The 22,547-nt window shown below is 33.5% G+C and overlaps 1 protein-coding gene across 1 annotated transcript; it reads right to left on the bottom strand.

Moving 5' to 3' along the window:
• Positions 1 to 656: 656 nt before the first annotated feature.
• LOTGIDRAFT_161572 (hypothetical protein) lies at positions 657 to 22,375 on the bottom strand (the record flags this gene model as incomplete). Its single annotated transcript, XM_009056938.1, has 3 exons — positions 657 to 803; positions 8,837 to 9,075; positions 21,715 to 22,375. The coding sequence occupies 3 exons, from the start codon at positions 22,373 to 22,375 to the stop codon at positions 657 to 659; spliced, it is 1,047 nt and encodes a 348-aa protein (XP_009055186.1).
• Positions 22,376 to 22,547: the final 172 nt, after the last annotated feature.

Raw genomic sequence — 22,547 nt, forward strand, 5'->3', positions numbered from 1 at the left:
AATTTTTAAAAATAAATTATTCGATCTTACATAGTCTTCCATTGGCGCTTGAAACATGCCCTCTTCATCCAATAGTATTCGTTGTTATATAATTAGAGTCAGGTGACCCGGATGTAATGTCCTGACTTTGAGCACTAAGTTGATGTATTTTGTTCTCCAACTTGAGGTTAATTTTAAAAAAATAAGAAGTTTCTCTGTATATTCAAACTAAAAAGTGCAAATACTTTATGATCAACAGCCTCAAAAAATATCCTGGCGGCGAATCTTCAAAAACGTAAATTCATTAAAACCAATTTTGAACAATTTGGCTCTTGATCAAAAATTAAATCTGAATTCAAACAATTAATCAAAATAATAATAATAATGTAATTATGAACAAATAATTGAAATGGAATTTAACTACTGAAAACGAGAAACAAATATTCTTATTTTATTCGTTTGCATAGTTTCCTCATGGGTCGACATTTAAAATGTCACAATTATAATATATAGAGTTCCCGACCAGCGAGGCCTGAATGTGTAATTCAGGAAAGACTTGGTATCGTGTCTCAATGGAATGAGAGTTGTCTGTTCCTGATGTTATGTGAGGTCATCTATGACGTAACATCACAGGTGGTAATTGGTAGAACAAGCCCCTTTGGGTCGGGTCATCACCTTCAACTGGGTTCAATGTCGTCTTCTCTTTCATCTAATGGACTGGGTGAACGAAGGAACATACTTCTGAATATGTCCATAAAACTGGAAACAGCATTTCTACGGGCACCGGGGAATGAATTGGAGGGTGCCATCTCAAATGTGATGCTCTGAAATAAAACAAAAGTGTCATAAATTATCGCTGAAAGGGAAAGTTAAGACTTAAAAGTGAATTTCCATAGTAACTCAATCAGCTTCGTTGTAACCATGGTCAAAATGGATGTTATAGCAACAACAAAAACATGCCATGATTAAAATATTCCAAAAAGACTTTTGGCATTTCTTCACACACTTTTGGAATAAATCACTATAATCCGAAAAGGTCACAAACTCAACATTATTGAAATTGTAGGTGTCATATTCGGCACGCGTCAGATGACATTCGCCCTTTATTCAATTAGATTTTATTTTCTTCAAATGACGATCGAGATCTAAATAAACATTTTGTAAGACGTACAACTATTACCCGTGACCTTTGGGTCAAATCTAACGTTTTAAATAAACAATATTGATAAGAACCCGTGGCGACATCTGCAGTTGGGAAGTCATGTGATAGTCTTAATAATGGCGGCAAGAACTCGACCTAAACTAACCCGACACTGCCATTAATATATAATATAAAAGATAAGCGAGAAACTTAAAACTTTAAAGAGTTTATCTACGAGAAATCCTGTAATGGATATCGTCAGTTATTGTAGAAAAGTGGCTAATTTGATACAAACAATCTGCTACAAGATGCACTAGAGTTAAGGTGTGAGTGATCCATTGTCATAAAGTCGGTATCGTTGACAAATACTAATAGGTGTATATTAAGATGTATATCAAAAATTGTATCTTCTAGGATCATGTTTAACACGACATTCTATTGACTTTGGACACCTTTGTGGAAGTTTTGTTTTTCGATTCAAGATTAAGAAGTTTAAGCATGTTAATATGCATGATTAAAAGACCGCTTAGTTTAGCACTGAAAAAGCCCAGACGAATTAAATCAAATTGTAGCAAGTCAAGTGTAAACATCTCATTAACCCTAATGGACACTTTGCTTCATTTTTCTTTGAAATGAATAAAAATGCAGCAGATTGACTAAAAGATAAAAATCACAAGTCACCACATTAAAAACTCATATTTATCCTTTTATTAGTGTCCATTTTATGTTTTTTAAATTGATAATCGATATCGTATTATCTCGCGAGATTTATTGAGATTTGACATGTCGTTGTTTTCCCGCCAAGCTGTTAATTGTTCAAAGGAAGGTAAAAGATAATAAAAAGAACAGCGCGTGTCATTTATGTGCATGTTTGCACTTGTCAATTTTATGATAAAGAAACATTTGTAAACCTGGCATTGTATTATTTGATACATTTTGTATAAATGTCGTGAATTAGGTTTAGTAACGTGAAACCATTCTTTTCTTCACGTGTTCTCGTACTCTCCTTACACGTGTGATATAATTGAGAGGGAATATAACGAAGCTATTATACTAACATCGCTTTGATTGGCAGTATGCTCTACACGTGTTATAAGAAAACCCCACATTTTATATGTTCACATGCAATTAGAAGAGTCAGTCGTGGGTTTCTTAGGGAGGTTTTTAGATTTCAATATGTCTGAACCGTTATAGCAGAATTTTATGACAATCAACAGAATTGCTTGATGAATCATGGTCGTAATAAAGCAAATCCTCTTTAGGATTTCTTTGAGATTTTTTGTGCATTATTTAAATATTTATTAGCATTCAAAGGTTCTTATGTCGAAAACCACAAATCATTTCTGGTGCCCAGAAAATTAGTCTGAAGATCCCTTTTTAAAATTTTATAACATCAAATTTTAACTTTCATTCAAATAAACAAATTTTTTGGCTGCGGACTTTGATATCCATTTTACAAACAAAACATCGTCGGATAAAATAAAGTTTTTCAATATATTCTCTTTGATCAGGGGGTTAAACAATAATATGCCTTAGGGATTGTAAACTTTTGAAGTTCGCAGTTCATATAAATTTTATTAAAACAAGGAGACATGTATTTGAATATTGATGTAATTAATTAGTACTTTTTCAAAATAGGTTTTTAAAAAAGGGAATTGGACTTAAATATAAAAATTACCTTCTAAAACTGAATTGTTTACAAGTTTGACACCATAATGACTAAATAGTATAATTAGAGGAATTCTCTGATGCTGATTATGATGCTCTTCTTAAATTGGACAAATTCACTTTTGAGGACTTGTCCATATACTAAAAGTCAGTGATGGAAAAGAAAGACACCGACATGAAATGGTCTACGTGGAAAGATACAAGAGGTTATTGCTCTCTTCATAGTTGAAATTGTAAATAGAATATCGAGCAACAGCTGAATAGCATAATTCTATTAAATCCAATACAGTACAAACAGGTAGAGCATAAAATTCAATGTCATCGCTTAAATAGTTATCATTCCACAGATTCCAACATTATGACATCGATATGTTACTCATTGTCAGAAACAAAAAAATTTACAATAATGAAAATAACTGATAAGATTAATTAATATGGGTAATTGAAAAAAAAAGCTTGTCAAAACACATCTGCTACAACAAACCGAAATATTTGATCTAGATGGCATCAAAGTACATAAGTACTAGAACTATAAATATGTGATGGCTTCGCCTAAAAGCAGACGATTGCAAATTGTTATGGATCTTCATAGATTGAACAAATTATCTATTAACCAAAACCACAAGAAGGGCTGCAAACGGGATGACCATTCAGTCCGTAAAAACTACAGTTGCTACTAGGTCAAGTTAAAATGTTTACAGTTACTACTATCTCAAGCCAGTTTACAGGTACAGTGAAAACCTCTCAAAACCACAGCCTCTGTAAACGGACACCCTCTCTAAATCGACAATTATAGTTCAGACCGAATCACTATATATAATCTATAGAAGGGAACCTCAACAAACCGACACCCCCTCTAAACTATCTCAAGTTATGGTGTTTACTGCTATCTCAAGTTATGGTGTTTACTACTATCTCAAGTTATGGTGTTTACTGCTATCTCAAGTTATGGTGTTTACTACTATCTCAAGTTATGGTGTTTACTACTATCTCATGTTATGGTGTTTACTACTATCTCAAGTTATGGTGTTTACTACTATCTCAACGATCTCAAGTTATGGTGTTTACTACTATCTCAAGTTATGGTGTTTACTACTATCTCAAGTTATGGTGTTTACTACTATCTCAAGTTATGGTGTTTACTGCTATCTCAAGTTATGGTGTTTACTGCTATCTCTAGTTATGGTGTTTACTGCTATCTCTAGTTATGGTGTTTACTACTATCTCAAGTTATGGTGTTTACTACTATCTCAAGTTATGGTGTTTACTGCTATCTCAAGTTATGGTGTTTACTACTATCTCAAGTTATGGTGTTTACTGCTATCTCAAGTTATGGTGTTTACTACTATCTCAAGTTATGGTGTTTACTACTATCTCAAGTTATGGTGTTTACTACGATCTCAAGTTATGGTGTTTACTACTATCTCAAGTTATGGTGTTTACGGTCACTACTATTCTGTAGTTAAAAGATTATCAGCAATAGTATGGGTTAGTTACTACTAATTACAACTACTATTATTTTTAATAGGACATAAACCAAAAGCACTGTACTATAGTACTAGACAGGTCCTAACTGTTTCCAATTTAATTAACCCAGCTGGTATGCAACGATGCCTAGTCAACGATAGACAACATCTGTTGGAGAAATTCCTATCGACACAAAAATTTTCTGTACGTTCATTGAAATTTTCCGAACTAAAATATGCATGCATGATGTGTTTCTGGTAAAGCTCATTTCATTGTCATTTATATTGCATAATGTGTGACATAAACCTTATATACTAACATAGCAATAACGAGATTCAAAGAGGTCTTCTAGTCACAATTGGGGTCAACTACAGAACTACTACTTTATCAGAATACCATCGTCAAAGACGTTTCTACTTTCAAATTTTAAATAACTATCTGCATAGCACCATTGTTTTATCTCCTAAACTGTACAGTGCAGCCCAACTATCTGCAATAGCACCATTGTTTTATCTTTTTAACTGTACAGTGCAGCCCAACTATCTGCAATAGCACCATTGTTTTATCTGTTTAACTGTACAGTGCAGCCCAACTATCTGCAATAGCACCATTGTTTTATCTGCTAAACTATACAATACAGCCCAACTATCTGCATAGCACCATTGTTTTATCTGTTTAACTGTACAGTGCAGCCCAACTATCTGCAATAGCACCATTGTTTTATCTGTTTAACTGTACAGTGCAGCCCAACTATCTGCATAGCACCACTGTTTTATCTCCTAAACTGTACAGTGCAGCCCAACTATCTGTAATAGCACCATTGTTTTATCTACTAAACTGTACAGTGCAGCCCAACTATCTGCAATAGCACCACTGTTTTATCTCCTAAACTGTACAGTGCAGTCCAACTATCTGCAATAGCACCATTGTTTTATCTCCTAAACTGTACAGTGCAGCCCAACTATCTGCAATAGCACCATTGTTTTATCTCCTAAACTGTACAGTGCAGCCCAACTATCTGCAATAGCACCATTGTTTTATCTGTTTAACTGTACAGTGCAGCCCAACTATCTGCATAGCACCATTGTTTTATCTGTTTAACTGTACAGTGCAGCCCAACTATCTGCAATAGCACCATTGTTTTATCTGCATACAGTACAGTGCAGCCCAACTATCTGTAATAGCACCATTGTTTTATCTCCTAAACTGTACAGTACAGCCCAACTATCTGCATAGCACCATTGTTTTATCTGTTTAACTGTACAGTGCAGCCCAACTATCTGCAATAGCACCATTGTTTTATCTGCTAAACTATACAGTACAGCCCAACTATCTGCATAGCACCATTGTTTTATCTGCTAAACTATACAGTACAGCCCAACTATCTGCATAGCACCATTGTTTTATCTCTTTAACTGTACAATGCAGCCCAACTATCTGCAATAGCACCATTGTTTTATCTGCTAAACTATACATACAGTACAGTACAACTATCTGCATAGCACCATTGCTTTATCTGTTAAATTTAAACTGTACAGTGCAGTACGATAATCTGTATCACGCTATTGTACAGTGCAGTACAACTACATCAGTTTATTTGTTAACCGGTACAGCGCAGTACCACTATTAGAGTCCATTGTTGTAGAGTAGTTATACAGTAAACTAATCCTGAACACGATAATACTACTAATACTATAGTACTCGACTTCTCCAAATATATTTGCCTATTGTTGTTAAGACTGACAAGTTCAGGATACACTTGTAATGTAAACCTCGCTTTAATACTCATAAACAATTTTGTTATGTAACAATTCTTTCCGGTTGTTTATTTACACATGTGGAGTGGACTTGGTATCACCTTTGTGATTAATTCAAAAATATTTATTATTCAAATTGAATACTAACGTCATGGACCTAACATAACCTGAATAATACCCAAACCAACCTCTGACTAATTCAATAGTGTTTTATATTGTGTCATTGTTTGCCAATAAAAACTGCAATTTACTTATTTCACCTCAAAATTAATCATTCCGAACTTATTTTGATAGGAGAAATTCACACGATCTATATTCGAATAACCAGTACGTTAGTTATATCAGTAATTAGATTTACGTCATGACAATCTAGACTTGTTTACTGTTATAATTAAGAATCTTGCACCGAATAACCTCGACAAGTGGGATTTACTATGAACACGTGTAGTAATAATCAGGGCTCGTTTACACAAGCGAAAATGTTAGTAGTTGGAAATTGACAGAGAGTTTGAAGCATTAAGGAAAGACAACGTCAATGTCGGGCTAAAAAGTCATTAGACAACGTCCTTAAAATGATTATCTAAGAGGGAGATTTTTAACACGAAAATAGCTAGTTCCAGGAATAGAAGGCAGTTGTTAAGTAGTTTGGGTTGAGTACAAGTAATTGTGTGAAGTGCCCTTGAGTTTAGTGTACAACATGTAACGTACTAAGTGACCTGCAGTATTGATAAAATAATTGACTAGAATCTTCCTAACACATGGTGGTGAAATTTTATATGTCTAAAAAGTACATGTCATGATTTGGTCCAGTGCTTTTTAACCGCAAACTTAATTCTCTTTTTATGTAATGGAATTGCGTTTTACATACGTCACCTATTACTAACAATAATTGGTTTGTAGAACCCTACAGCCCGGCCAAAATAGTATCTCATGCATATTTACTTTTCTTGTTATACTTATGACCTTGAACAAATGAAATTTCAACGTCATATGTGCTCATAAAAGTATGGCCTTCAAAAATTTCCAACTGTTTCACAATGCAAAAGATAAGAGGGACGCCGCTAAGCAGTTGAGACAGGCGTCGTTTATATTGAGAGATAGAGCCAATTTTGAATGTCTTTTATTAATCACATATTTATGATTTTACACAGAAAATCATTCGAAGAAAATTGATAACAGGGAAGCTGCTAGAGGGCAATCTTATTTTTACCGTTGTTCATAACATTTTTGACGGAATATTCCTCACGATTAATGAAGAAAGTACTATACAATAAAATGTATAAAATTTTTAATATTCAAAAGAACTTTTTTAACATGCCGCCTAATTATCTTCAGGTTTAATTGATATTCGACAATTTTTATTAATTTAGCTTTTATTATTAGCTTCTGGTGCGTAAGAATACTAATCTTATAAATAATTCAAACCGGAGTTCATTGAATTACTCTTATAGTTCCATTAATTTGCCGATAAAAATAATCTCCTTTTATGATAAAAAACAATCGCAGATAATACATATTGTATTCTTGAGATATAATCATGAAATATTGATAAAGATATATTTGTCCAGTACGATCTAAATTGAAAACGGTGCATACCAAATTACAGATTATATTAGCCAGCTTGTCAACATAGCATTACTGATTTATATATTCTATTATCTAGCTGAGTGGAGTGAAAACGGTGCATACCAAATTACTTGTAAGCATTATATTACTTGACTGCTTAAGATTATACATCTCAATAATGCAAACATAATCCATTAAAAACTTGTGATCAAAATGGAAGACGTTATTCAAGAATAATGGAGATCTTTTTCCAAAAAATATATAAATAATTATTGACAGTGTTGTCAGAAAACTACATCAAAGAAACGCCATCATAGTTTATTATTGTAATCTAGTATTGTTTAAAAATTAACAAGATTTTTATATTAAGTTTGCATCATTATTATCACATGAATAACAGTATAATTGTCCTCATTAGCTATTCATAATGAATAATGATAACAAATAACAGTATAATGACGAGTATAGTAGCGGAAATCAGTTGTACAGACGTGAGTAAGAATTATAAATATAGAACCTACTCGCTTTACTAAATATAGACAAAGATATTTATTGATCTTATTCGACTCCTCCCTGTTTGTTTCCTGACAATCAATTACACATTTCTTCTTTACGACAAAAATTTCTGACGTTTTGCTAATTGAGACTGAACGGATGGAGTGTGTCTGGTACGTCCCGGGAAAAAAGGAGGGGGAGGGACATGCCCAGTCGCTTAGTGTTAGCAAGTGTTCTGATGGTTTGGTAATGATATGAACCCAAAACATATCTTAAGATCTGCCTGTGATGATAATTCTACAAAACTTGCTGCTAAAGAAACTAATACAGTACACAAGCATACTTACGCTTCTATTTCTTGAATGTATTAGTCCCAAATTGATTTTAAACAGGTCTATCCTTATAGTTTTGTCTATTGCACAGGTTGCAGAATAGGCAATTGCTTTGTTTGCAACACGTTTTTTTTCTCCCTTTTTTTAAATGTATGAATGTACAACACTAATTAATGTATTTATCCCAAATCGTTTTTGCAATTTGTTTTCTCGAAACAGCAATAGTAAATTGAGTTACTATGGTAATGTCACTTTTTGTTTGCAATTCAGGATAATTTTTAAAAAAAGTAATTTGTCAATATCCTTCAATGTCACTTATGCATGGATGCAATTGTCTTTAAAGTTGGTTCTAACACAGATCTGCAGACTGGAGCTGCAAACAGGCCTGAGCAGGATTCCAGCACAGCGAGAAACAAGAGTAGATAACTCACCGCTCGTCTTCGTTCACGACCTCGGCTATAACTTGTATTGAATTCATCACTCAATCTCCTTAATTCTCGCCCCACTTCCAATTCTCTCTGTACTCGTAATGCCTGCATGTCCGGAAGGGATACGGAACGATCACGTACATGTGGGATGATGTCCGGTAGAGGTCCATGAGCGTTCGAGGATTGTCCATTAACGAAGTCATCACTATCTGAACTGTGACGTAATCTACGTAATACTGTTCCTGAAATTGAAAAAAAATAATCAAATTTAGAATGATATTACTTTTTTCTTTTAAATTTTTAGCCTTAGACGGTCAAGGGTCACGGGCTGTAACGATATGTTGTCTTTTATCAAAAATCATACACCTAAGCTTATTTTGATTTTGATTTTTTTTTTTATCTAAAGTAATGTATTTGGGCGTATAACCGAATAACAGATAAACAGGCCTTGAAAATTTGAAGTTATTTGTAAAACACTTGTTGAAAATAGTATACCTATTTCTCTTAAAACAGTTGGTGTATTCGATTCATTATCCATTGTAATTTTATAAACTATTTCATATAACATAATATAAACAACTTTTTTTTTATCAGTTAACAAATTAATAAATAATAATCAACGATCCGATAAACAATTTGTTAATGAACAAAATAGCAAGTCAATATCATGTACACTTCACACGATAAAGATTAATAAGAAACTGTCAAGATGTAACACTGTAGTCTGTATTATAGCTTAAATGACATCACTTTTGCTGACATCAGATACAGTGACAGACGTAATCTGATGTACAGGTGCCCGTTATGTCACTGGAGATTTTTGGCGGGAAATTACTTGATATTGATATTTTGAGTTGAATTATTATCCAATATGTTATATTCTTGATACAAAAATACAAGTATTACGCAGTTATGATTAAGTCACAATGGTAGATAGGGATTTACCTTTTTAATAAGGAATTAATATAGTTATTTTGAGCTAAACTGTTACCAAATTATATATCTTTTATTCTTAAAATAAATGGTTTATCTACTACATGTTTTATGGTTATAGTAAATAAAGGGTTACCTACTTAATAAGTAATTTATTTACTATGGTTATTTTAAGCTTAGCTATTATCTAATTATATATATTATATTCCTAAAGTAAAGAGGACACGTGCCTTGAAATTTACTTAATTATATAACGGGTACACGCTTATTATTGCAGTTATTATCAAGGCTTTAAAGAGACATAATTGTATAAGTATTTACTTTACGAGGTTAATTTAACCCAGTTTCAGCTTATATGTTTGTAGCAGAACTGTGATTCGAGAAGTATTACTAAAAACTGCTACCGATAGAAGAAATTAAGCGATATCGCTCTTGAAAAGAAATATTTAGATGACTATTCGTAGATATAATTTGTGGTCTGAAATCCAAGATTTGAGAACTATGGCAGATGGGCTGTCCGAATGACACAAATTGTCTTTTGACCGTTAATGTGCCTTTAATTATTTTTGTTGCAATTTTTCATTACGTCCCTATATAAATAAAAAGATTCTTTTTTACTTCTAAAAAGCTGAAACTCTAGTTAGGTATTACCTTTTTACTATCTATTGTTATCTCATATCGTCATAATCGAAGTTATAATTTGCTTGGAGTTTTGGAAATTGAAAACCCCCTTAAATGTTTGAAATATTTGCTTTATTTTTGGAACTTTTGGACGTTGTAAAGCAATAAAAAGAGGGGCGGGGTGCGTTTTGTCGCTTTTAGAACAAATGAATGGTCACCTCAAATAAAACAATCAATTGTATTACATGATTAATATCCCTAACAGTTTCAGGGGTTTGTCAAATGGAGGTGTAGCGTGTTGGTGTTTATCTTAAAGATGGCTGATATGAAAGTGTGAAACAATAAAGATGATCTGAAATAGGTGTCTTCGGTAGCAGGTGATACGACATCTTCAATAACTAATCGATTGTATTACATCACCTCCCTGGCCAGATTACTTCAATGAAAAAGGTGTCCCTACAAAGTGTGAAATCATTAAGAAAAGTGTGTCTTTAGAAAAAGGTGATTTTCTTCAATGATCAATCGATAGTTTTACATGGTTTATCACCAAACTGTGGCCAAGAAAATCATTAATAGCTCTTAAAATATGAGAAATTGAAGGTAAAAGGCAACAAATGCAAACGTCGTCAACCAACTGCATTATGTCCTAGTTCTCGAATCAAGACCCATAGAATCGTTATTACGTCTAAGAAAGATGGTCAGCGATCGACACAGTAAAAATTGTCTAATATCGTCAGGAGAAAAGAAGGTGTTGAACTAATATATCTGTAATATTCAAATTGCGAGGGTGACAAAACTAACCTTTACACAAAGTATAATATCATGTAGTATCAAGTCAGAAAGTACTTTATGTAAGTACGTATGTAATATAATTACTCCTGAGCAAGATGTACTTTTTATTGCCCAAGCTACCGTATCACCAGCGACAGTTGCTGATTTTACGGTATGAGTTTTGATGTATTACCTGTAGTTTTTATGGTGTTTTCAATTCTATAAGCTTAGGTATTCGACATGTTTCATGTAATGTAATGTTTATCATATAGCAGATATTTTTGGTATAGTTATAAAAGAGTGTTATAAATGAGTGACCATTGCTATATGTATCAGTCAAAAGGAATGCGTGTCCTAATGCTTGTATTACCAACAGTAGTGGGTAATATTATCAGTGTCACATAATATATGTTGTTTTGATGGTATTACATGAAAAGTTGTCAGTTTCAATTAGTTTGTAAGCTTATGGGAATGAAGTACACGAACGTTCTGACAACACCAAAAGGTTAGAGGCAGTTACAACGGCTGATATTGGTGAGACAGAAGGCGGGACTTGCGAAGTTTGTCTTTACTTTTTTAAGTTCAACAAACTCTTATACTACATCGAAAGGTATGATGAATATTATGAGTTTCGACATATTACATAACTTGTTAATGGTGTTACTGTGAGGAACTGTCAGTACCAATATAACTTATAGGGTAATGTCAGTATGAGAATCTGATTATTGAACCTAAAATGTGGATGGAGACAATAAGTTAAAATAAGGTGATCGAAGACTTTTACAAATATACTGCAAGGGCTTTTTCTATTAATACCGCATCTTATCACTCCCAACATTTATAAATAGTAAATAGGTCATCTGAATTTATTCTACATAAACTTGTTTTTTTTTTAAATATTTCACGAAAAACTGACACTTTGCATCATTGCAAATACCATTCCAACACAATAGCTTCTGACGTGGTAACTTTATAATGTGGTCACGTTAACTTGAGTCACAGATGTCGAGCTGGAAATGGGAATGGTGCAAATGGATGTTAATTACTAATTTCCTTTAAAGTACAAGATGAAACTCTGGTATATTTGTTGCTGGTAAAAGGTATGGGAATTGGGTCAAAGACGTAAAATAAGAAGTACATGAATCTAAATAGTATTTCTCTTACGTCATCAACAAATCACGAAAACAGATTCACCTTGACGAAGAATTGGTAAAAATCGTGAGAATTGGGTCAATGCATGCACAACTAAGATGCATCATTTGGAATGTGCATGCTCTCTAGATGAATGGAGGCAAGGACACACAGGATTTCGTTGGGTTATCTAACACCAAGCCCTTAACCCGTCCTTAAATGTCATTAGTATTTTAGGTACACGGTATGACACATGTGGGTGCACGTTAGATCATGTGTTCGTGACTATGGTAAAGGTAAGTTTGAGTGATTATCAGACCAAAACGTAATGCAGCTGGCAATTTACCAAAATTTGGCACTAGGAACCGTGAGAAACTATGAAGAGCTTGTTCTCACACATTTACCTTGAAGTGGCAGTGCGCGTGCATTCCACGACTGACTTAAGTAAATAGAGAAACAAATAATACTGGTTCTGCTAATAAACATAATAGTACTGAAAATAATCATATTTATGTCGGCATCTGATTATATAGAATTGCATTCCATGTTTAAGTTTCAATATTAAATGTTGTTTGAACGTTGCATTAACCATGGTAGCAGCCCAGTGCGGAGCATTTAGAGAGACAATTGTGCGATTAGAAGATGAAACGCCCCCTCCAATAAATATTTCATTAGTCTTATTAGAAAAGGACAACATATACAAACACATTTATGAAAGTATTATTGGTACAAGGTCGTTACATGTAAACGCAAATTCTGAAGTACAGTGTCTAAAAAGATAAAGCACTTCTGGTGGTAGTCTATTCCACGCGTCAATGATGAAAAAGAAGCCAATAATAGTCTATTGTGAAGACCCGAGGCGCGTTATTAGATGTAATATGATAGCCACCTTATCTCATCATCTATTTGACTAACCGTCATAGGACAACACCCTATCTTAGTATTAAAGGTACAATCCTTTATCATTAATATGAGAACTTCAACTTCCTCTACCTGACTAAATGCAACAAGATTACAGTGTTCAGTTGCAAACCATCTTTATTTTTTACGCATATCATGTACTTAAAACATTGCATAATAAACCATATTTAGATCAGAGAATATCTGTCAACTGTGTTTGGCATAATTATTGTATTTTGTGATCATACAACAACAGCCTTATTGAAGGACCTTTGCCCAATATCTCCTTTTAAACCTTATATTGATCAAAGACAACGTTAAACTCTCTACACAAAACATAATTGTGTCCCTAGTGATCTAATTGCACAGCGTGTCTTTAAAACAACTGCAGGAACTTTGCATGAGGAACAAAGTAACACGCACTGCCATTGTGACACAATCTGTACCAGACACAATAACCTCCAGTCTGATAACCCCAGAGTTAATTCCCTTGGGTTTCGTATTACAGGTGTTTGAGAATGTTTTATATTGTGTAAGTGATATCGTGTCAGAGGTGTATAGGATACACGATAAAACAGGTGTAACACGCAGTATGCCACTGCCTTTTTCTGTTTGATAATGACCTAGAGGTAATCTCATTTAATGGGTAATAGTTTACACATCATAACCCCCCTTGCATTGTAAAATAATGTGCAGCAAATAATTGACAATGAGTCGTTCTCTGCATTAACTGTGTCAACTGCTTATGACTCCACTCTCAGAACTGTGGTTTATCTAGGTACAACGGCCAATTGCTCAAGTAATTCAACTAGGACAGTGAGAAATATTTGACGAATGATTCACATTCACGACCACGCTATGCTGAATTTATGCATCATCCTGAGAAAATGTTGAAAGGGACAGTTGGAAATCCGTATGACACATAACTCAAATACAGTATAAAGTTGATTGCATCATTCAAATGGAATTTCTACATCATCATGCATACCTTAAAGGAATGTTACCTCTTAGAATGGACATAAACGTCTTAAACTTTGTCATTAAGTGTATATAATCATCATCTGGATTTGCGAGATGCCTTAACTAAAGAATAGAATCCGTATATAAGACGATATATACATTAAACGAAGTAGATAAAAGACTTTTTAATTTCAATTTTTTGGTCAACCGAAGAGGTAGAATACCTTTAATGCCGTAACGATTAACTTAAATCAAAATTTCCAACATTGTGCCAATTCTGGAACCATGATCAAGGCCAAGAAAAACTTGAAACCATGTTATCTTGAAATCATCACCAATAGAAACGAGATAAAATAATAACTTTAAATTTAACATTCTCTGATTGTTTTTAAAACGGTTAATTTACGGTTTTCTCACGATAGGAATGGGTGGTTTGTTTAACAGAGGTAGCTTTGTATATAAGTAAAATAGAATTTGTTACTTTAGAAAAATATACCAAGTTATTGCCCCTGGCTTAACACAACATCTTGAGATTCTTAACCATTTCGACACCTGTATGAAATAATTGAGGTTGTACAGAGATATTGCGAGAACAAGTTTGTTCAGATTCTGATGATCTAGATTCAGCTTCATTGAAAGCTATCGAGATTTCCAAATATCTACAGAATGAGAATGCACAAAGCTTATGTCTCTAGAATGTCAAAAGGCACAAAAAGAAGAATGCAGAGAATTGAAACAGAAGGAAATTTGATAAAACCTTTTGGGATACAGGTAACCTTAACCTCCCAGAAACCCTGATGCCACTCCAGGCTGTCTATGAGTAATAGAACCTAGCTTAGTATCCCTTTCTCAGATTCAACTCTTATTCTGACATGAGCTTATTTTTCTACATCACGCCAAAAGTCAAACCAAACGATTGAATTTCTTGAAAGTGAATTTAGTTTTTGACAAGTTTATAAAAAGCATGTCGAAATTCTCGAGGGTACCGCAAGGGGATGGAAATCTTTACAAAGCCGAATATAAAAGATATACAAACAACCCAATGGGGATTCGTCTCAATAGTCAAAGAGCAGTAATTGGTGCACAGGTCTTAGTTTAATGACTTGTGTATGAGATCAAGACATTGTTTCAAGTGGTGCTTGCCTTGGTTATTCTTACCGTTAAGGTCATTTGAGGTGAAATGATTCTGTTATGATATCCAATCTGGAAAGACTTGAGATATCGAGAAATCCCTAGAGTTATCGGATACAGGCTACATTTTCTATCTTCTATCAAAATTGAAAAACTTATATTCTGTGATTAAAAGTGAATTTTAGATATAACAAGATTTCAAACAAATATCATAAATAAAAGTACTGTGCTTGTGGCATTTTTCGGTATGAATGACTTTAGATCTTAGATTTCGAAGCCACCGAGATATACCATTTTGACAATGATAGCCACGTTCTGATATAATTTTCGCTGTAAAGATACCGTTTCTGAACTCTGTGAAGATATGAATATGTCAAACCAACTTCAATCTAAGAATCTCTTTTTAAACCGATTTTTTTTTCAATGTGTCAGTTTTGTGAGCTTTTAGGACATTGGCTGCTTGACATATTTATAGTAACAGTATATCAGCAATGGCATGCTGTTTAACATTAGGAAGTTATTATACTGAAAATTACATACCAACAGTGCTTAAAATACATTTAAAAAGTCACAGTTTGATAGCTAAATGTGTCATTATGATAATTTGAATAATAAGTGCTAATTCACATTCATTAACCTACAAATTCACGATACACCTTGCTCCATTTAGCATTATAATATTTCTGTCAAGGAACAGTTTTATAGATTTTGGAACAAAGGATAATTTAAGACTTAATTATCTGTAAATCAAAACAATTAGTATTTTAATTTGTTGGCCAAATAAGAGCAATATATAGGAATAATGTTCCTAATTTAGATGTTTGATCTAAGAAAAACTAGAATGAAGTGGGGATTTGAGGATTGTCTTCGATCCATTCGTATCAATTCAACAACTCATTCCGATCTGATAAACTACAGATCCAAAGATATTTCGATCTGGAATATTCAACCAATCAAAAGTTTTGTCGAATTTACTGACAACATAAGTTTGTATTTCTAGGATATTTATTTGTAAACAATGACTCGCTGTCAACTAACTTTGATCAATGGTATTGATAAGACAACAAAAATTTTGACCTCCTTGACGCTATTCGGGTCAAAATAGGACTGACGACGATTTGATAAAAGAATTTCCTCAAATTATGGTAAACTGAATAAAACACCACGAACAAACGCCCATGTCTACATTTTATTCTGATTGTATTTCTGACAAAAAGACAAAAACCTGTCATATATCATAACTTTTAAAAGACAATCATTGCGACTCAACTTGTCTCAAATAAGAATAGAATACAATTAACATTCTTAAAATATATGACGTATTTAATAATTCACAATTTCATACATTCCAAATGTATGGCGGGTCAAAGATCAACTCAAACGACGCCAATTATTTAATTTACCGGAAGTGAGGTGTCGAACCGGAAGTCCCCGTAGATTCAAATCTTTGCACCTCCTTGTCTCAAGAGTGTAATTATTGGCTAACATTATAAAGATATTAACAATATGATTTATTTTATAGATATCAAATTAGCTCAAGTCGATAATCATTGGGCCCTACTGTAATTCCAACATCAAAAAAACATTGTCTAGAAGAATACAGACATTTGTCATTTTCATGAATTTCAGAACATTTAATCAACTTTTTTCTATATTTACATTGACGAATCCCAGTTAAAATATTTTGCAGTGTTTCTTCTTTACTTTCATCGAAACACCATAGACATAAATAACCAACTGGGAAAAATCATTTTTTTCAAAAACACCCCAACAAAGCCCGTGCCTGTGCTTCCGTAACATTGCTTAACCGCAATGATACAACCTAAATTTCCCCAAAAAACATATTTGTTTAGATATGGAAATAGTGGACCTAAATCGGGCACGTTATAAACAACGCAATTTAAATGGGTAATGTTTATTTCAGATATTAGTGAAAATTCAAGATAAAATTTTAAAGATATTGACATTGGGTTAATAATATATAATAATATATAGGTTAATATGTCAATGAGATGTCAATCAAATTGTGTCCACCGATATTAGTTCCTATCTACCAGACTTATTTGCATAACAGATAATTATAAGTTATATAGGATGTTCGAGACTTGTCCTCAGCAGGTCAATAGTCTGTAGTCTAGGGCCTAATCAAATGTAAGCTGACATAAATAATTATGTAGCATTAGACAAACTTAATGCATGGCCGCTCCATTTTTTTTTTCTTTAAATTTCATTACGAAAATTTATCACAAAACGAAGGCCAAACTATCCATGAAGAGATCAAGTTATCGAGTAAAAACTATATAGGCTAATAAACAACAATGTTTTTTTATTCCATCCCCTAAGCCTACATGCCCACTGTTAATTCGTGACAGGAATTGTCGAGGCAGTGGGTTCAATGGTATAGTAGTTGTGAAAATAATTATGAACGATTTAATCGTTTAAACTGCAACAGGTGCACCAAGTTAAAATAATTTGTGAAATTAAATCGTATCGTCTGCTCACAAATGGCTTAGATTTCATAGCGTGATTTTGTTATCCAATCAGATGACAAAAGATATAAATAGAATAATAACAAATCCCACAAGGCTGTGTAATGTTTACTAATATCAAGAGTATTTTCGAGGCTGACGTAAGATAATCTGTTGCATAATATAAGTCAAATTAACTTGTGTCATTTTCAAGTGTGTTTTCTGAGTTTCTTTAACGTATTTTCTAGATTACATAAAAGAAAATTTTTTTTGTTAGAACTTATCCACGAATGCCTCTTGGGTAGAGTAATATATATTTTGTGAATAGGTGTTTTGTAATAGCCTCAAATACAAATGGAAAATACACTTGTGGGGTCCCAACAAGAACAACTATAACTATGCTTATCTAATATTGATTTTCAAACGGGGTTTTGTACTTCCCGTAGGTCTTCATGTACGCTACTTCTAACGTACTTATTAATTCGCGTGTTCAATTAGGCTGAATGAGCCCAACCCTTGTGTGGCCCAGGCGATGATCTAATGGTTTTCTTCAAGAAATTTTGTAAACTAAGTATGGCATGGGCACAGATCGTGCTCGCTTTAAGTTACACGCGACTTCAGTCAATCTCAAACCAGTCTAGACGAAGGCCGACAGATAAAATATTACCACAAATAAAGGAAAACAATATACAGTTAAGAGCCAATTTGTAGAACTTAATGTAAACTAATGTAAAGTTTATGTAAACCTCTGTCAACCAATATTGAAACAGCTACTCTGTTATTATTGAGGACACTACTCGTGGCTGCCGCACGTTATTACGCTCGGGGTCGTACATTACGTTATCCCGCCAAAACGCCAGATGCTTTCCGATTGTTAATCTTACACAAAAAGGGAAATTATAGACCTTCAAATACGCAAAATAGGTCGGTAGTCAGGATGGTTAAATTAAAAGGTAGCCTACATGTATTGGCAAAGTTCCAGGTGCAGCTAAAAACGAGGGGTCAAATCGATGACAAGTAAATTGCGACACACGACAAATTTAAATAAAACATTTTGATGGACGACGTTTACGATAAAATAAACATATAGTATCGATACTGAAACTTGAAATGATCGACTATTAAGTACCCTTATATAAATGTAGAGTGTAGAAACTTTAAATGATAAGCCCGGTCGCGGGGTGGCGCTAGGTGTTCACTCATCCTATTCCTTGACATGATAATCATATATGACGCGTCATTACTGTTAGCCTTGTTGAAGGCGGCTTAGATCGGATATAGAAAAATATAATATGCAACAATGAATTTCCTTTTAAATCCAATTAGTAATTTGTACCGAATAACCCCGAGTTGTAACCATCCTTTTAGAGTTCATAATAAAACACATCTTCAGATTAGAGTCAATAAGATCAATGTATTATTTATATACCGATTAGTGAAGTTAATTGCATGTATACTCACTTCTATATTCGAACAACCTGTTACAGACCCGCCATCGTCGCCGGCGCTATACACATTAAATTGATGTCATACAGTCGCTTTAATTAACCTGATTGATTCTTAAACATTATAGTTTACAAATCGTGCACGTTCATTAATTTATACATAAATACATCTTTCTGTATGCTATCTCTTGTCGCACTGTATGCATTGTATTTCGATTTCATGTTCGCACGTGTAACGGATCTACACACGTGCATGACTGCCCGTTTATTATAAATATCCTGTCATTTGTAAACTAAGATTTGTTCTGCAATACAGATTGGTTTGAATACTTATTTGATTAAGATGCACGGTCGATATGCACGTGTAAACAAAACTGTCAATCTAATGAGATTAAAATGTTAAAGATAATGAAAGGTGAGTTATAGTATAACTAGTGGTTGTCAAGATGAATTATTAATTCAATACTATGACATGTCGAGGATGTTAATTATCTTTGATATCTTTACACGTGTGTGTGAGGTCCATCACCTGAGACCCGATAGAGTCAGAATCTCCTCAGACTTTCTTCTAGGAAATATATCTCCTTGAAGAGCTTGAGGTACGTTAACAAGAAAACAAGAATAAACCTCACTACTCTTCAGGATAAATCGGCACAGATTTTACATTGATCAAGAGCACGATAATTACAAGAATCTGTCGACAGAACTAGATCTCATTTTCTACACACAATATGCAATCTTGAATGATTTACTACAATTCAAACTAATAGAAATTTGCTTTCTGCCCCACTGATTCTGAATATTTAATTTCACGACAATTAGAAATAAGATATTTTAATAACATGGCAGTAAGTAGGCTTATTAATATCCATCGGTATTAAATTTTAAGTATGATTATTTTCTAATGTAATAAAGCATGCCAATGTTAATGTACTGTATTTTTTCATGGAACAATGCCAAGATATTAAAAGTATACAATTATTATGTTCATTACGTTAACTTGATATTTAGGAGGTGATTGAACTATCAAATGTAATTTTGTTATTTTAAACCTATTCAATTGCCTATAGATATATTCATTTTTAATGGTTGGATTTATTGTTAATTCGCTTACGAATAGAATTGCATATTTAAAAAGTAGCTATTAGGTTGTTAGGCGGCCAATTCAACAAATCGGTGGAAGAACCAGCCTCACTTATCATGACGATAACAGTGGACCTAATGTAATATTGAAGTGAATATTTTTTAAAAATTTATAAAATAAAAAAAGAGGTGCAAATTTATAAAATAAAAAAAGAGGTGCATATGTGTTATCTTTATCTTGTAAATCGGTTATCATACGGCTTTGCTTTCTACACAGGGCAATTATTTAACCGTTTTTAAACACTCATCGCCACCGCCATTCTGCAACTAAGATTTTCAACTTGGCTAGAGGAGTCCAATAACGTACGTTTTTTGGTGCCTTTTTATTTATACTGTACATACAGCTATATAACTATATATGCCAATATTAAAAGTTTTTATTTACATCATCATTGTAATATTTAGCCATGTGTCACTGTTAGAAGCTATATCTATGGCACTATGTCAGAATTTTCACCTCGTCCTTTAGAAACCAGGACGTATTGACATTACATTTAAACAGTTAACCTCGACCTAATAACATAATAATACAGAATATCAACATAGACCAACAGATGGGGAGACGAGAGAGAGAGAGAGAGAGAAAATAATTCTGATGGAAGCCGCCAATTCATTATCTTTTTCTAATCTTTTATTATAGTTAATGGTTTAAATTACACCCAAGTCGTAATATAATCATTGATATTATCGAGTATCTAGATTTCATATTCATAAGTTATAATAATATGACAGTCTGTCTTAATCTATCGTTTATAGATCACAAGCCAATTTCAGCTAAATATTTTTATCGCCTCCAGTATGTCCGACATTAATTACGTTGTTGTTATGTTTTTAATTACTAAATTCATGAATATTTCATATTCTTAGATGATAAGCAATGTAAATGACAATCGAACCTTATTTTATTATAAAAGCATGGCATTTTGCACAGAGAAAATATGCTGGGATAGGACGTTAAAAAGTTATATTACAGTGACTACAGACAACAGAATGACTGTAGCGGAGTAGCGTCCCTTGACTAGAAACTACAGTTATTTGTAAACGTTATCGTGTTATCTGATAGTTTACTGACTCTGTTATTGAAATCATTGCCTTGAGTCTTGACACTATTTAAATACAATTGTCTCTTTTTGAAAGGAGACCTTGACACAATAACGTTCGCAAAGCTGTTCCCTTAATTTCGCGCGATTTTTTAATCACAACACATAAAGTATACAACAAGTATCTGAATAACCATGTGAAGAGAGAACATTATATTCACAACAAAATATATGCGTTTCCGTTTTGAAATCACTGGTGAGTTTCATGTGGCGGAAATATTTAAAATCAGAAATGTGACTAATGACAATAAAATTTATCAAAATTAAACGAGACTTACCTCTGGATTGAGTAACAAAAGCTGGCTCTGAAATAACGTGATGTAGCATCTGGGAAAGTACGTGAGGAGTCTGTGTGGCTACACTAGCCACTCTGGAATAATAGCGTCCAGGTAGTGTGAACGGGGCTTGAACACCATTCCGTAATGCTATATCGGCTATAGGAGGAGATAGAGGCACTGCCATAGGTTGAGAAACCTGTCTTTGAAGAGTTGCAACGTTTCGATAAGTTTCACCACTTGTATCACCTTCGTTATCACTTATTCCATCCACTTCATCCAAAAAAGCCGAATCGTCCCCCTCTTCTTCAATATCAAAAAATACTCCGGTTTCGAAATTATCCATGATATCACTTCCAGAATCTTCTAAACCCTGGGGTGAGGGGACACCTCCTACAGCACCATGTTCCTCCTGGGGAGGCAGATCAAATGTAAAATGTGAATAAGGCGAGAAGGTGGCTGGTGAATTATCAGTAACATAACCAGAATCCCTGTTTCTAGTGGCTACTGGGGAATTCCTGTCATGTGGGACTCCACTCAAAGGGGAATTCCCCAAGAAGGAGGAATCCTTCGGAGCGTTTTTCCTACGTTTGTCGTCACTTGACGTTAAACATGTCCGAACTTGACGTACTTTATCTTCCATTTGTTTTTTATTTGTATCCATTTTTCACTCCACACATTAAAGTTAAAATTCTTTTAATCTGTAATCTGAAAAGAAAACTGTTTAAACTTAAAATCATTGCATTAAAAAAATTAAATAATTTAAAGTGTTTTTTAAAAAAAATAAAATAAATAAATATCAAAGTCTACATGCATACTTTACCACTCAAATGTAA

The sequence above is a fragment of the Lottia gigantea genome (assembly GCF_000327385.1).
Source record: "Lottia gigantea unplaced genomic scaffold LOTGIsca_29, whole genome shotgun sequence".
NCBI lineage: Eukaryota > Metazoa > Mollusca > Gastropoda > Lottiidae > Lottia > Lottia gigantea.